Source organism: Sinohyriopsis cumingii, chromosome 2, assembly GCF_028554795.1.
Source record: "Sinohyriopsis cumingii isolate HCF-2022 chromosome 2, ASM2855479v2, whole genome shotgun sequence".
NCBI lineage: Eukaryota > Metazoa > Mollusca > Bivalvia > Unionida > Unionidae > Sinohyriopsis > Sinohyriopsis cumingii.
Window position 1 is genome coordinate 98866688 of NC_142962.1, and position 18156 is coordinate 98884843.

Consider the following 18156-nt stretch of genomic DNA (forward strand, 5'->3'; position numbering starts at 1 on the left):
GACAGATTTGTATTTTGTTTTCCGACAGTCATTAAAATGCTGAAACTGGCCTGGGTTCAGGGGGAATTTGGACCAGCAACTGTACCAGTACTTTGATGTGTAATTGCCATTCACTCTAATATTATCACAATTACCATAGTTTTGTAAAATGGGGTGTAAGGTTGCTTACATCAATGCAAACTAAAACTCAGATTTTATGGTATTTGCATAATTTTTGAAGCATTATTTCTAAAACTTCATTGTAGTTTGGATTTATCATTAAAGTTTATTGCAGTGGTACCCATGATATGATTCAAATCCAAGTATGTATTTCATTCAGCAGAATGTACTTCATTCAGCATGTGTTCAAACCTACAATGCACATGTGATGACGCCATTATGTAAATACACGATACACTCACTAGCCTAATTGTGAGCATTGAATCAAACCCTATTGTTGTTCATTGTTGTCATACTGGAATAATATTTTAATGAGTTAGATATTTACAATTTCAAGGCAAAATAAAAATGTAATTGCTGGTGCACTGATATAAAAAGTCTAATGCAATAACGCATAAACAAACAAAAATCGAGTCAAAAGGGAGAGGTAGTGTTACAGCAACCCATGAATACTCCATTCATGTCATCATCTGATCAAGTTATACACAAATCTGAATTCGGCAAAAACAATAAGGAAACAAAATTAAATAAAACCATATCTATGTAATAATCGTACATGCCAGCCTTGAGAGTTATATGCAGTGGCATAACTATCTAACCACGGGCCCCACAGCAAACTTTTTGTACTCCCCCCCAACTGTCATTTTAATATTTTATTCTTTCCTAGTGGGTCCGGGCCATCAACATGGCTGGGCCCCATAGCACTTATGTACCTGCTACCACAGTAGTTATGCCACTGGTTATACGGGTAGTTTTTGCTAATGTAAGTTTGCCTAAATAAATGCATTTAGAACTTACTGCTTGCATCTTGTGATGTCGTCTTGGACTTTAGGGTAGGCTCATATGCGAGTCATGCACTTTTTAGATTTTATACCTATTCAGTTTAAGGGATCAGCTTATACCAGAACAGGTTTATACGCAAGTATATACAGTAAATGAATTTACAGTACAAATACAATGTTCCATTAACAACAAATTTATTTACTGTATTATATAATATGAAATTAGTCAAAGATCTAGAGCAGATTTTTCTGAGACCATGACAGCCATGATAGTAAATCTGTAACAGTTTAGTTCTTTTGTAATATGTTTCTTGTAATTGATTTTTAACTTCTTCATTTAATAGATAATACAACATATGCATATCAGTTTACACAGGCAGGTCATCAATAGTGGAAAGGCACACATTGTTTTTCTTTTGATTAATACTTGGGACAGATTATAATGTAAAACCTGTCCAGTAGTGACTTGTGTTTGAAATGAATGCACAATATCATCATGATTTTTTATTTTCAGCTATAACTCCGTCCAGCTTGTATTACTCAGAGACAATCAATACGCTAAGATATGCACAGAGAGCCAAAATTATCATCAACAAACCACACATTAATGAGGTATGTAAAGAATGTGACATTTTTCATTGAAATGCCTCTTTTATTTCTGCCATACCGTATTTCATGTTATTTTTCGTACACGATAAAATAATTAATAATTTCAGTGTACGAAAAATTGTATGTAAAATAAATGATTATCATTTTGTGGTAATGACCGCATACAAAAAATAAATGGATCATACCTGGACATGGCCTGCAGAACACACGACACTCGACAACCTAACCTACAAAACTAATGTACAAATTTGGTCTCATTCTGCTCTCAATTCAAGAATCTGATTGTTGTTATGAGAGAGAGAGAATAATCTTTATTGGTCAGTTACCTGTCAGTTGCGTTATTCCTTATGTAATCACTACATACAGTGGTAGTGGCCGAGTGGTCTAAAGTGCTCACCACTCCGGATCACTGCCATCTCACCTCTGTCTGTGTGGGTTCGAGTCCAATGCTCGGCTAGTGTGGTTACGTGGGAAAGCCTGCCAGTGGCTTCTCGTGGGTCGGTGAATCTTCCCAGGGTTTTCCAGTGTTCTTCCTCCACCAGTTATACTGGCCACCATGTATAGCCTATCTTGTGCTGAAAAATGGTGTTAAACCCTAGAACAACAACAACATACAGTGGTCCTCTCCATCCAGTGGCTGTAGTTTACTTGTACACTATCATATTCCATTGGTACTTAAAACCTGAATCAATAAATCGTTTTGGTTGTAATTATGAGATCCATTGTCACTGTGGCACATGGCTATGCAGACGTAATATACATGCTAATTAAATACGCTTGACCTTTAGCTTGGTCTTTTCCAGTAAATACTGGATTGAAGACCAGATTCACCTCTACAGATCAAATTAAGGAGGCTCTACATAGGGAAATGAGACTACCCATGGGGTATTGAAAATGTGTACAACAAGCCCATTAACTCAAGAACAATATTAATCTACTGATACTTGTTCTGAAGCCAGCTGAAAAAAAAATGGCAAATGAATTTAAGAGAGAGAGTGAGAGAGAACAACAAAGCAACATGTATAAAAAATATTTTTGTATTTATAAACACAGCATGTTATTTTCAAGGATATAATTTGTGATCCAAAGTTGGACGAATGTACAAAATAAATGGAAAAACATGATGCAATGAAACATTCATAATTTTCAAGAGTTTTACAAGTCTTCCAGCTCAAAACTCTCAAACCATTCACATTCTTCGTCACTAGAAAGACTTTCCAATAGAACTGCATTGTCATTCCTTATGTAGTGGTCCTCTCTACCATTTATTACATTTGAAAGGCCAGTAACTTTGAAGCTACTGAGTATCATGTTCTTTTTCTTCTTCAATTCTTCACAGCTTCAAAAATCCAGTCAATCATCTCCTGCTTTAAAGGGGCTGGAATTTTTTTGGTTGCCTCCTCACCATCTTCCCTGGTTGAAATATTTTTGGAAGCCTGGTCCTTCATGTACGTTGACCATTTTTTCTGCAGCAGTCCCTTGAAAGGCTTATTTAGATATACGTCCAGTGGTTGTAGTTTACTTGTACTTCCACCAGGGATTACTGCTTTTGTTGTTCTGGATTTTTTCATGGAGTTTTTTACCTCATCAGTCAAATGGCCATGGAATGAATCCAACACTAGGAGAGAATTGTGCGCACTTCATGTGTACTTTCCAAACTTCATCAGTATAATCCAGCATTAGGTGTTCATCCATTCATGTTTTTTGTTGAACTTTCACTACAACTCCCTTTGTGATTTTTAGATTTTTCTTAAGTTTCTTTTTCCCTGAAAGATTATCATGCGTGGCAACAAGTCACCAGATGCCAGGCATGTCAAAACAGAAGTTAAATCGCGATTGTCACTACAGGTACCTCAAATACGCACCTCTCTCATTCTGACTTTCTCAATTATCTTCCCTGGAACCAAGTCGAAATACACTGGTGTTTCGTCTTTATTTCCAGTTAAATGTTCATCAAATTCCTCATCCTCCCGCAGCCTTCTTATATATCTGGTAAAGCAGTCTATTTTTTCCTCTAGGTCTCGAGGTAGTTTTTGAGATATTGAAGTTCTACATCTCAGTGCAAGTCCATTTCGCTTGAAAAATCCATCAACGCATCCTCTTGAGCCCTGAAACTTTAGATTATCCTCCTGAATAACTGCAGTAGCATAATTTTGTAACATCTCAATTGTTACAGGTACGTGATGGTCCCGCATACAGAGTAACCAAGATAAAATTTCCTGCTCCTTCTCATGCGAATATGTCAAGGGTCGCCCGGCACCTGGGATAGATGCTTTCTTTGTCCTTTGAATATTTTTTGAAAAATCCATTATATTTACATCCTGGATTGTTTTTACAAGTTTGCTTAACCACCGCTCATTTAAAAAATCGGATTGGAAGACTAGGTCTTGTTCTTTATGGAATGGTCTTGTGTCACTTGTCCATCATCTTTCCATCCATTGGCACAAGTTTGCTATGACTGCTCCTAAACTACTTGGAGGGTTGCCATGGAACTTTACACGCATATACACACATTCATCCTAAGGTCTTGTTTGTCCCATATGAAAATGATGCAGTTTGGATATCCAGTGTGGCCTCTGCAGTGGCCCTCTTGAAGATGTTTGTATTCCTACTCGTCATGAATAGATGGTCATCTCAACATAGGTTTTCACCAGAAGATTTCTTATGATGTCTAGATGGTAATAAATGAAAATGACATTGATCTAACATCCAGTATGGCCTCTGCAATGGCCCTCTTGAAGATGTTTGTATTCCTACTCGTCATGAACATATTGGAAGTCTTCTCCTTAATCCTCTTGAATAGATAGATGGTCATATCAAGATGGTATTTTCATCCAGATCTTCTAATAGTTTCTAGTTTTTCCAATATGAAAATGGCCAGGATCTTACAACCAGTTTGCCTGCCATGCTGGATAAATTTGGAAATATTATCTCGCAAAGAATATCAGATTGTTTCAGTACTAAGCAGTTAGAAAGAATAAATGGTCTTATCTCATACTTGCCATATTCCCAGACAGTGGGGTCAGTCAGATCTCAAAAAGTGAGTTCCTGGAAGTGGGGGGAAGTGTATTGGTCAAAAAAGTGACTTCTGATCGAGAATAAGATGTCTTTTCATATGAGCCTAAAGAAGATGACTGTAAATTCAAATTCTATGAAAGAAATTAACATATCTGTGTTCCTTGAAGCATATAGACCTTTATCTCATGCAAGCAACTTTGGATGCCTCTACTCCATTCACATGGAAGCGCCTTTGGATGCCTCTACTCAGTTCGCATACAAGCGCCTTTTCACGTCTCTACACCATTCTCATGGAAGCGCCTTTTGATGCCTGCTTTAAACATCAGCCATTTTGAACGAGTTTTCGTAGCACCACCTTCGGGGAAAACCCCCTATTAGATACTACATTCATTTCTGTGAATGACCATTACGTCAGATCATGTGGTCACTGTTTATGCTCTGGTCGAAATCTGCTATTTAAAGTAAATGGGTCATATTCTCCACTCTCCAAAATGGAGGTTGCAGATTTCGTTCAGTAGTTACTCGAGTTTTCAGGATTGAATCACAACTATGAAAGCTTAAATAACTTAGGTAAAGGCTCTAATATTGATGTAGGCAGCAATTAGTTTTTATAAATTATCAAATTCAGATGATTTAATGATGTAGACGCAGACAAAGAACTTGTAAATTTCGAGTATGAGAAATGACAGTTACGCTTGGTCATGCGGATTCACTGACTTGACGGTGAACAAGTTCTCTCAAGATTTTAAAGCACATTAAAAATTCTTCTGTGAAAAATAATCACACAGCTATAATGATCGGACTTTACTCTTAAATTTTTTCATACATAACATATGTGTGTACGAAAAACATAAAATGGTTAAAATTGCTGTTAAACATAACATACACTACATTGCTTAATAGTTAACAGGCAGGCCAATGTGTATAGAGTCGAATAGGTAACAGGTGTTCTATTTATAGTGCACTGCACTTGGTAACTTTGCTGCATGTGTATCGAGAGGCTAAAAAGCCATACACTCTATGAGGTAGAGGGTTATTGCACTTTAAAAAAAATGGTTGAGCATCACTCCTTTCAAGGGACTCTTGTTTAGTGTTACTGTAAGTCAATCAAATCAAAGTATTTCTTCCAGAAAAGATCTTATCAGTGACAAATTGAAAACAAATCAAATTCTGGTTTGAAACATAGATCTGATCCAAAATCTGACTTTTGAAAAGGCTGCTGTTACAAAGATATTACCAAACCAATCCATACTGATGTGCCAAATTAAAAAACTGATTAGATATGAAAAGTTCACTTTCTTAAGGTTTTATTGCTTCCACTGAGCTTTTTGTAATCCATTTAAACCCATTTTATACTCCAACCCTATCAGGCAGATAGTTGAGTTGAACTGGAAATGTTTTCACTCAGTTGTGTATGATTCAGCACAAGAGAATGCAGTGACATTGGTCAGTCTAGCATGTTTTTCAATAAGTTTTAGCTTAATTGGTCATAGATTGGGAGAACTTTTGGGATTATGGAATGAGCTGTTGTCAGTCATCTGTTGTCCATTCATCCATTAGTACAAGTATTGCTCCCACAATTGCCGTCTTGAAAATGTTATCACTACTTCCCCTATATGGCTTGTCATATTGACATTACCAAAATATTTCTTATGCTGTGTGGTCCAGTTGGATCAAATTTGAAATACATGAGTTTTTTGTATCAAGTTCTGTCACATTATCTAGTTTGCGAGATCAATGCTAATTAATGAGGTAATCATGAATTTGATTTGAGTTTATTAACACTATTGCTGATCCAGTTTAGGATCAGATTTGGTAAAAAGGCATCTTTTGTCATGTCCAATGGTTTTTGTCATGGTTGAAAGACTGTTGACCAAGAGTTTGTTCTTAAAATCATAAACTTGCTTAATAATATGGTCAGCTGTTAAGTTATATTAACCCTTTACCTCATATAGTGTATGGCTTTTTAGAGCTTTGATATACATGTAACAAAATCACCCAGTGCAGTGTACTATAAATAGAATACCTGTTACCTATTCGACTCCATACACATAGGCCTGCCTGTTAACTTTTAGGCAGTGTAGTGTATGTTACGTTTAAGAGCAGTTTTAACCATTTTACATTTTTGGTACACACATATATTATGTATGAAAAGGTTTAAGAGTAAAATCCAATCGTTATAGCTGGAAGAATTTTGTATGTGCTTTAAAATCTTGAGAGAACTTGTTCACCATCAAGTCAGTGAAGCTGCGTGAGCAACCGTAGCTACCATTTCTCATACTCGAAATGTACAAGTTCTTTGCTTCTACATCACTAAATCATCTGAATTTGAAAATTTATAAAATCTAATTGCTACTACATCAGTATCAGAGCCTTTACCTAAGATATTGAAGTTTTCATAGTTATGATTCTAATCATGAAAACTCGAGTAAGTAATAAACAAAAACTGAAGCCTCTATTTTGGAGAGTGGAGAATACAACCCAGTTACTTTAAATAGCAGATTTTGACCAGAGCATAAACAGAAAGATGAAGGTTTGAGTACTAGCATCAGATCAACCTAATGTGTGTACTGCGGCTTTTCCTTGAACAATGCACCAATTGCCCAAGTGTTAAATTACCTCTATATTAGTTTCATGTATCGTTAAACATTAAACCAAAACCAAAACCAAAATGGTGGTTACACCTATAAGCTTTTGAATGACAGACACAGATACACACACACTTTGTTCCTGTTATAGTGTCATCAAATATAATCCCATAAACAGAAGACAAATTAATGAGATTAAACTGTTTAAGTCTGTTTTTTGCTTCACATGCTACAGTATGGTTAGATATAAGTACAATATTGTTTCATCAGTGGCAAGGGCATAATTAGGGTAACATCAGTATTCTGTGTTTTGTGTTAAAGTTTGCCCCTGTCAGATGCACGGGGAGATTGCATGGGTCATAAACAAGTCTTGGCATTCAGTATAACGCATCTTTACCATCTGGAGTTGACTTTGAATGAAGTATCTTTGGTGCCATTAATGAAATCAGTAATTACTGTGACAGCTTGTTCATATCACAGCTGATAATTTTTTCCATGTTGCTTTTGTAGGGTTGTCATTTTATCTAAGAAATGTGTACATTTGATCCATCTAAAATTCTTAATGCCATTGAATGAAGTATAATGCATAAATGTATTCAAAGTATTAAATTACAATTGATAAAAATCTGCAAGCTTATAAAATGTCAGTTTGGTTAAGTACAGTTTAGAATTTACTTGATTTTGGGTCACCTTATTTTGTAATAATATTATTGAAGGAAAAATAAATGACAATACCGTATCTATTTACTTGTAAGATGAATCCAGCTCTAAACTGCATGGTCCCAGATCTGCCTTTGCATAATGTGCTGGCAGATTTGGGTCTGTGCAATTTGTTAGGAGTAATCAGTAGAACAAACAAAATAGACCCTGATCTGCAGGTGCATTATACTGTGGCAGATCAGGATCTTTGTTGTTTGCAGTTTAACTTGATTTATAAGTGAGTATATATAGTACCATATTCTCAGAATACTATTTAGTTGTGTGCTTAAAATATGAACTGTTGGAAGAATAATTGTCAATCATACTCCAATTAATTTAAGAAATTAGTTTTACAACCACACTTGTTTTAGTAAATAGGTTCTGAATATATTATTAAAGTATGAATAGTTGTATTTTCACCCCATATTAAAAAATTATTTCTGTATACATGAAAGGTAATAGAACATATCAAACATTTTCATTCATATTTCTTTATGAAACTTAGCTTTTTTCCCCCTTAGTAATATGATTTTGTGTGTATTTTCTACACAGGATCCAAATGTTTCCATCATTCGGCAACTGCGGCAAGAAATAGATCGGTTGCACAAATTGCTGGCATCAGCTCAGGAGGTAAAAATCTAATTATATATTATGGAGAAAAAATTTAGAAAGTTTGCATGGTGCCTGTTCAGTAGTTACACCATGGTGTAGTAAACAGTGAGTTGCAAGAGCTTGTGCCTTGATGCTGATTTTAAGCATGGCATAGCTGTTGAATAATTCATTAATGAAGATAATTCAGAACTTCTATTACAGCTGTCTGATCAAAGGTATATTTTCCAATTAAAAATTGATTACTCAGAAACATAGTCCTGTTTACCTGCTATGTTAAAAATCCAAATCACACACACACCCTCACTGTTTACCTGCAATAAAGGCTAGATAGGAACCATTATAGTGAACTCCAGTTATCATCTTGCTTTAGTATATAAACTAAGGCTTAAATATGGTTGTTCCCTGTATTTGCAGTTATGTATTTTTCAAGCTGAGAGTACATCTGGATTTCACTTCATCTGTCCTATTGCATCACATGACTATAACCAGAAGTGCCAAAATTCAGGAGCAGTTAACAAAGTGCACATTTTTTTGAGTACCAGTCAAATAGTCCTAATGGATAACTTGGGTAAATGACATATTGCTGTGCCTGACACTGTAATCACTATGGATAACTTGGGTAAATGACATTGCTGTGCCTGGCACTGTAATCACTATGGATAACTTGGGTAAATTACATATTACTGTGCCTGACACTATAATCATTATGGATAACTTGGGTAAATGACATATTGCTGTGCCTGGCACTGTAATCACTATGGATAACTTGGGTAAATGACATATTGCTGTGCCTGACACTGTAATCACTATGGATAACTTGGGTAAATGACATCTTGCTGTGCCTGACACTGTAATCACTATCTCATGGCTGCTGGATGTGACTAAAATAGATGTGCAACAAAAATGTTTCTTATTGCACTCAGATGCCTTCAGAATATATCACTGTAACGGAAAATGCTTAATCTAAGTGGGGATATTTAAAAATCTTACGACTTCGCAATGCAGAAGAACAAGGATGTGAGTAGCATTAGGTGGTGATATATCTAGATTTGATAGTGATATCTAGAGGTTCTGTGCCTCATACTCTCAGTTAATCAATAGTACGTGTGATATGAAAATACAAAATGGATGCAACTTTTTATAAGTCTGTCATGTTGACTATGTCCATTTGTCCATTAACATATCCTTTTCTGCATTCCAAGCTTAGTTTGTTCATCAAACTTTCTGGATAGCTTGGACTCAGGGTAGGAAGGAAACCTATTGATTTTGAAGTCAAAGGTTAATGTCACTGTGACCTAAAGACAAAAGATTGTGTCTGCACAATAACATAGTTTTGCATCACATATATGGACCAAGCATTGTGGATAGCTTGCACTTTAGTTAAGAAACAAGTCAGTTTGATTTTGGCATCAAAAGTGAAAAGTCAGATTAACTGTGACAAAAGAAAATGGTTTCTGCACAGTAGCTAGTTCTGTATCACAGACCAGGACTAATCTTTTTGTATAGCTTGCACTTGGGGTAATGTTGAAACCTATTAATTTCATGGTCAAAAGGTCAAAGTTCAAAGTCATCATGACTGAAAGAAGAAAAACAGTTTCTGCGCAACAACATTAGTTCAACATTACATAAATGGGCCAAACGTTATTGATGGCTTGAAATTTAGATAAGGAATAAGCTTATTGATTTGGGGGTCAAAAGTCCTTAGCTCAAGGTCACTAATTGAAAGATGAACAATGATTTTTTGCACAGTAACATTAGTTCAAAGGCACATAGGCTAAATATTGTGGATAGAATCTTTATATGGCTGCTTCTTCAGAACAGAAGTTCTTATCAACATTGATATTTCACTAAGTTATTATCATAACAATATGTAGCTGGTTCAGGATGAAAATAAGTGCTTGATTGGCCAAGTGGTTAGAACGTCCACCTCTGATATGGGAGGTCATGGGTTTGAACCCTGTCCACGTCATACCAAAGACTTATAAAAATGGCACTTGCAACTGCCTTGTTTGGCACTCAGCATTAAGAGGTTCGTGTTAGAACTGGTCGACCTGATGTCAAATAATGTGACTGGGTGGATTATGATGCTACATGTCTGCGGCATGATGCCCCAGTGCTAGACATCACTAAACTGCCACACTGCAGATGTCACAGCCATGTGACTGGAAAATTGTTGTTGTTGTTGTTGTTGTAGGGTTTAACGCCATGATATATTATATATATATATATATATATATATATATATATATATATATATATATATATATATATATATATATATATATAACAAAAATTTGCGTTTAAAATATTGGGTTTTCACCAAATAATACTTGCAGTATTTAATAATAATAATAATAATAATGCTTTATTTATAGAGGGTGACTCATTAGTCAAGGACTATTCTCCATTGAGGCCCTCTTGGTTTTGGATGAAAATGGTACAGATATGACCATCAATATATCAGCACTTTAGTGAAGGGATCTTGAAAACCAGACCTAATTGACATTGGCTTGAGTCATGAACACTGTGACCTGTACATGTACAAATGAAGTTTGACTAGACTGTGTATTTACCATATGTACTTGCTTGTAAGTCAAGTAAAACTGAAAACAACAAAAGATCCTGATATGCCATAGCATAATGCACCAGCAAATCAGGGTCTGTGTTGTCAGTTCTACTTATTACACCTCACAAACTGCACAGACCCAGATCTGCAAGTCCTTTATGTGATGGCAGATCTGATTCTGTGCAGTTTGCAGTTGGACTGTTTTTTATAAGCAAGTAAATATAGTAGTTGCATTACAATCAACAAGCTGATGGTCAGGACTCAGACAATGATTTTTAGGTCAAAGGTCATGACTCAGGTTTATGGTTGTTGTACTTGCTTATAAACAGTTTTGAATCGATTTTTATCAGGTAACCTAAATTCGATCATATACTGTATATTTGATGCATGCCTTGAATAATGCCACTTAACTTCATTTTAGAATTTCATTTTAGACCCTAAAATATTAAAATATTAATTATAGACTTAAACCAAACTTGGCATGTGGGTTTTGTAACCATGATAGGTTCAAAGTAGCAATATTCTTTTATAGTAACTGCACTTAGAGATGTCTTGCGTAAAGTAACTTCATTACAGATGTCTTGTTTACAGTTACTGCACTTACAGATGTCTTGTTTAGAGTTACTGCACTTACAGATGTCTTGTGTTCAGTAACTGCATTTAGAGATCTCTTGTGCACAGTAACTGCATTTAGAGATCTCTTGTGTACAGTAACTGCACTTACAGATGTCTTGTGTACAGTTACTGCACTTACAAATGTATTGTGTACATTAAATGCATTTAGAGGTGTCTTATGTACAGTAATTGCACTTGCTGATGTCTTATGTACAGTAACTGCACTTACAGATGTCTTGTGTACAGTAACTGCACTTGCTGATGTCTTATGTACAGTAACTGCAATTAGAGATGTCTTGTGTACAGTAACAGTAACTGCATTTAGAGATGCCTTGTGTAAATGCTAACATGTACATGCATTTATACCAAAATAGACATGCATTTATACAAAAATAGACATGTATTTATGCAAAAATAAACATTGATTTATACAAAAATAGATATGGATTTATACAAAAATAGACATGCATTTATACAAGAATAGACATGCATTTTTACAAAAATAGACATGCATTTATACAAAAATTATTTCTATTTTATAAATTTGGTATGTTGGAATTTCTCAAGAGATGATTTGAGTATTCAGCAGCTCTAAAGAATAAAAGGACAGAAGAAACAGACTTGGATTCCTGGAAATTCATTTTGTCCAGTAGAGCACCACTCCTGTTCACACTTTAAAAAAAATAATAATCAAGTTTTCACCCAAAAAAGCATTTTTTATTAAAAATCACTACACAATTATAACAAGGGGTCATATTAAATAGGAGTAGGAAAATTATGACCCATGTTTCAAAGATGTACAAGTCATGTTCCATTGTACTGAATGTTGAATTTAAATATGTCACAGCGAATTGATTTGAAGTGTTTAATCTTAGGAGAAACCTTTTTCTTATTGTAAACTCTTATTTCAAAGGTAGGTCTACAAGTAAATACATCTGTAAATATAAAATTCAATGGTGTACAGCCTTTTTGTGACTTCACTGTCTGTTTACTTATTTCTCAAATGTAATTACAGTACAAGCCAAATTGGTTTGGTTCTCTTTGTATTTTGGAGGTCTGATCAATAATTGATAGTTCTTGTTCCTCTTTCATCCTGCTTGCACCAAGGTTAATGGTAAATGTACTTAAGGTGTTCTCTTACTTAAATCATTTAAATTTTAAATTTTTGCAACTGGCATTTGGTTTCACTGTGTCATAAAGGTGTGTTTGCTGTTCTTTGTCATGTGGGAAATCTATCAAAACAATGTCTTCCTGTTTCCTTAACAAAAGAAAGAATTGAATATGTAGGTATGTGCTATTGTGGGGCCTAGTAATAATAGTCAAATATTTGTTTTAAAAAACTTGCATTGGAAGGTGTGCCTCATGAAATGTTCTGTGGAGGGACAAATACTTCCTTTGACTAAAATTAACATAATCAGACCTGTAGTATTAATAGCTATTTTGAATAATGCTTCTAGAATGTCAATAGTTGTTGTCTGAAGTAAAGAAAACAGCATAGATTTGTTTTTAATGGGGTCTGATTTTAACAAGGGATTGTAGTGTGTTATATTCCCAGTAGGTGTAGCCACAGAAAAACCTGGTCCAGATATTTGGTTTCCCTGTTGGATTTTATCATTCACCAGAACAAATTTTAGATCTTGTTTTATCCCAAGGAATGCACGATTTATAATATATGTATCAATGAAAATGATTACTGTCTTAAATTTTGAGGTAAATCAGAAGACCAATCTTATTAAAATTGGATCTCCACTGTCCAACATGAAGATCAGACAGGGACTGCTTAAGGGTCATGTTCTGGTGACCTTTAAATTAGCCAATGGAAACACAGTTTTCATAAATTTGAAAAACTCACGTTAGTCTGATAATGTATAGGATTAATTGCATCTTGTAAGTTGATTTTGAATCTGATTGACAGGGCTTGTTACCACGCTGGAAGACATTTTTAAATCTGATTGGCAGGGCTTGTTACCACTCTGGAAGACATTTTTAAATCTAACTGGCAGTTCTTGTTACCACTCTGGAAGACATTTTTAAATCTGATTGGCAGGGCTTGTTACCACTCTGGAAGACACTTTTAAATCTGACTGGCAGGGCTTGTTACCACTCTGGAAGACATCTTTAAATCTGACTGGCAGGGCTTGTTACCTTGCTGGAAGACATTTTTAAATCTAACTGGCAGGGCTTGTTACCATGCTGGAAGACATTTTTTTAAAATTTGATTGGCAGGGCTTGTTACCACTCTGGAAGACATTTTTTTGAATTTGATTGGTAGAGCTTGTTACCAATCTGGAAGACATTTTTTTTAAAGTCTGATTTTGGTACAACTTAAAGTATAGTCTTATATAAATGAAATCACTCACCTGTTTGATAATGAGCAAGATTTGTATATGTTAATGAGGTGATTTTGTATCATATTGTTAGCACTCTTGTGATCCAATCTAAATTATTGTAGTGCTCTCCTCAGAAATCTTTTGCTATTGCAGTATCTTCATGTTGTCAAATAATTATTCATCCTCCAAGAATTTTTGTAAAACGATTTTGTTAGAATATATGAAATTGAATATTTAGAGATAAAGAATATTTTTTAACTGAAATTATAGAAATGAAAAAGTCCTTATTTCAAGGTATTACCACAATGTGTAGATGTGCATGGCATGGTTCCTGATGTCTGCATTTAGCAATTCACACACACACACACACACACATTGGAAGGTTTATATGAATGATTTATTTTGACATTTTTAAAACATTTTTAATGAAACATGATTAAATGCTCTCCTTTATTATAAAACTCTGGACTCACTGTAATTGATAAATTTGGTGGGAAGTTGTGACTTTTTAAACCAAATTATCACATTTTTTTATTGGTTTCAGATTAAATCTTGGACTTCAGACAGTTCATAGTAACTTTTAGTCAGAAAATGACTCTGTGAACTTACATTAGACTTATATTCAGCTGATAAAGGCTTGTATCACCTGTAAATGACTTGTATGTCACTTAAAAGTTAAATGTAGGTGAAAAAAAAGAATAATGTTTTCTCTTGTACAGTTACTGTATAAATACAGACAGACATTTCACTTTATTACCTAATGCAAAATTATGAGGAACTTACAAGTGACCATTAAGTCCCATATATGTCAGAGGAACTTATAAATGACCTGAAGTCCCATATAAGTAAAGTACTTCTCACTTCTAAGTCAGGAATAACTTATTTCCATAAGGGTTTGCACAACTCAAGATGTGTTTAATGAGATCTACTAGATATGATAATGTTAAGAAGATGTTGATGAGTTATGAACAAAACATAAGCATTTGATTGGCTGAATTTTATTATGTTCAATCATTGATGTGTGATATAAGTTTGATTATGAGCAAGAGCTATACTTATTTATGAGGTAAATGTTGGCTGATCTTGTTATAGTTTTGGAGAATGAATTTTATCAGATTATTTTGCTGCAACTTTGTAATCGAGCTAATATTGTCATTGTCTGAGACAAATGAGATTGGATCTTGTGTCTTATTGTATGAGCTGGTTTCCTTGCTTGGCCTGGAAACTATATTACTCAACCATTTCTTTGAGTAAGCTTGGTTGATAGGTTTATATTATGGCGATCTTTGAGTTTGATTATGAGGAAGAAAATATACATATTGAATATACCTTACCGGTAATCTTTAGAGATAAATTTTATAGTACAATGGGTAAAATCAACGTCATATAAAGTTTGGGTGATACTAGTAGTTTACATGATGTTATGTTGTTAAAATATTACAAAATCCTGCTTAATCAGTGGCACTTATGTTATATTGATCAGGTGAGCAATATCAGGCCACCTTGGGGCTCTTGTTTTTGGTATAAAACTCCAGAGTACCACTATGAATACACAATTACACCCTCATGTATTTTGTTAACTTTCATACAAGTTTGAAAATGGCAGAAAATTTAGGTTGGCAGGAATTTGAAGTTTGTCAGTATTGTTTTATTGACAAAAGATCTCATAAATGATGAGTGAGAAAGGCAAACCTCGAGGGGCAAAAACTTGCCGAGCATTGTTCAAATAATGTCTGAATTACTGGTAATTTAATATGTATGGAAATTACTCGGCATTGTGTTTTTCTTATGGAATATATTGTGCATGCTGACCATTTGGCACAAAATTCTAGTTATGTAGCTTACTTCATAAGGCAAAAAAAAATATGTTTCCTATTGCAATGTTTTTAAAATTAGGGTAGGTAGGTCAGGTTTTTTATTTTATTTTTTGTTGTTGACATTATATATATAATGTGATTTTTCTTTTTACAATGGGAGAAAAAGTACTAATATTGGCAATGAGAAAGGGATGGTCGACTGACCGGAAACACAGATTTTTTGCCTCATAAAATAGTTGATTTCAAGCAGACTCCGTTCCAGATTTGTTGTTTCAACACAAATTTATACTAGTGCTAGTTTGAGTGTTTTTTTCTTCATTATTAGTGAAAAATTTCTGTAAGCGTGTACAAATACCGCTCCCCCCTTTAGACTTGTCATTATTAACAAAGATATGTATTGAAAAACTACTGCCAAGAAAGATGACCTGTCGTGAAAGACCAGCTACTCAATGTACAAACTAATCTGTTATATAGAGGAATGAAGTCCAATAAGAAACCACCTTTCTTGAGAGTCTACAGATTGTTGGCAGACAGGGTTGTCTTCCAAAACCGGTTCTACCATACCAAAAACAAGCATGCTAAAGCTTGCTTTGCTGACTTGTCCTCATTAATTTTTTGTGTGTGCCTTGTTCGTTTTCAGCAAGCAGCTCAAGCAAATGATATAATTTACCTGGTGCCTTTCTCAAAGAAAACTGCATCCTTAGATTCATCTAATGGGTCAGAACAGGTACTTGCTTAATTATGCAATATTGGGGCTGCTTCTGTTTACATTTAATTCTATCCTATTTATATTACGATTACTTCCAACAAGAGAAAATTATTTGTTCTTAAATATGCAATAAATTTGATATTACAATCGTTATTCAACAGTATGCTTTGGTTATGCAATTATAATGTGCATGCCTGGTTCTGCATGTTTATTGAATCCTTGAAGAAATATTATATATAAATTTACAAATGAAAATTTATTGCAAAGGACAAAAAATGCATCTCAGTTTTACCTGTGTCCTTATTTCATCTTTTACTTGGTGAATGCTTGAGACTTGTTTTTGCTGATGGAGTGTTGAATACATTTTTGTAAAGTACTAAAATTTTCCACTGTATTTATTAAATTTGTTTCTTGGTGAATATTTTACAAGCATATTTAATTGTTTTTTAATAAAGATATGTACTCTACTTACTGTATTTTACATACTAACAAGCACAATTCAGAGTTCTTTATTTCAACAGAAAGACAAATTAGTTGTTGTAACTTGAATGATGCTCTATCTGAAATAGTTCAAAACTTCATGATGCATGTAGATTGTCTAATTAGTGCCCCACATCAGAAGGAGTGAGTGTTTAATTAGTGCCCCACATCAAAACGAGCAAGTGTCTAATTAGTGCCCCACATCAAAATGAGTGATCCCTACATTAATCAATTTTTTCCATCCTTCCATCTGTCTATCAGTCTCTCTGTTCACACTTTTTGCAATCAGCATAATTCTGTAAACCTTGACTTAATTCTCTGCAATTTGGTGGGTGTGTTGCCTGTTACATGTGGATCCACCTTTTAAAGGCTTTCTCTTTCCAGATCCAATTTTACACCTGTTATTACCCTTTTCCTATCAACATTGTCTCTCCTCTGCAGTAGATCCTTCTGACCAGCATCATTCAGGAACCATTCAGCAGATGCCATTTGATGTGTACATTGTCTCAAAGTCCTATATATGCCATTTTGACTTGTCCATTTTGAAAGAGTTATGGCCCTTAATAATTAACTTTGTATCTTCACATGGTGTATGGCTTGTAACCAGCATAACTCAGCAGCCCTTACTCATAGCTTGATGCCATTTGGTAGATGAATTGCAAGTTACAATTAGATGTGCCTTTTTAAAGTCAATTTTCAGTATTAAGCATGCACTACAGTCATCATTGTAACCAGCCTAACTCAGGAATGATTCAAGATTTTGATTCAGTTTTGTGTTTATATTTTCTCTGGCCTAGAAGTGCCTGTTTAGAATTTCATTCCATCAACTCCATTTAGGTTAGAGTTATGGTTCCTTGATAATTAAGTTCACATAGAAAGCTTCTTGTAACCTGTATAACCCAAGAAGTATTTAATATATTGTGATGTTATTTTGTCTGATCATTGTTTCATAGACCTATATGTGTATTAATATGGATTAAGCCTCAGTTAGAAGAGTTGTGGCCACCAGATTGCTCCTTCTCTAGTCTGCCATTTCTGCAACATAACTGTACCAAAATTGTATGGATTCAAGCAGTCCTATCATGTGGCTTCAGACTGATCAGACCTTGAGTAAATTCATTTTCAACATTCCACAACATCATTCCCACCATTCATGCCTCCTGATTGATCAT

At 34.6% G+C, this 18156-nt stretch overlaps 1 protein-coding gene across 1 annotated transcript in view; it reads left to right on the forward strand.

The window, feature by feature from the left end:
• Positions 1 to 18156, forward strand: part of LOC149805455 (uncharacterized) — a 270060-nt gene that overhangs the window by 117984 nt on the left and 133920 nt on the right. Inside the window, exons 13-15 of the mRNA XM_089934230.1 lie at positions 1456 to 1553; positions 8408 to 8485; positions 16436 to 16522. Coding sequence (XP_089790356.1) covers positions 1456 to 1553; positions 8408 to 8485; positions 16436 to 16522 — 263 coding nt within the window. The remainder of the gene's footprint in view (positions 1 to 1455; positions 1554 to 8407; positions 8486 to 16435; positions 16523 to 18156) is intronic.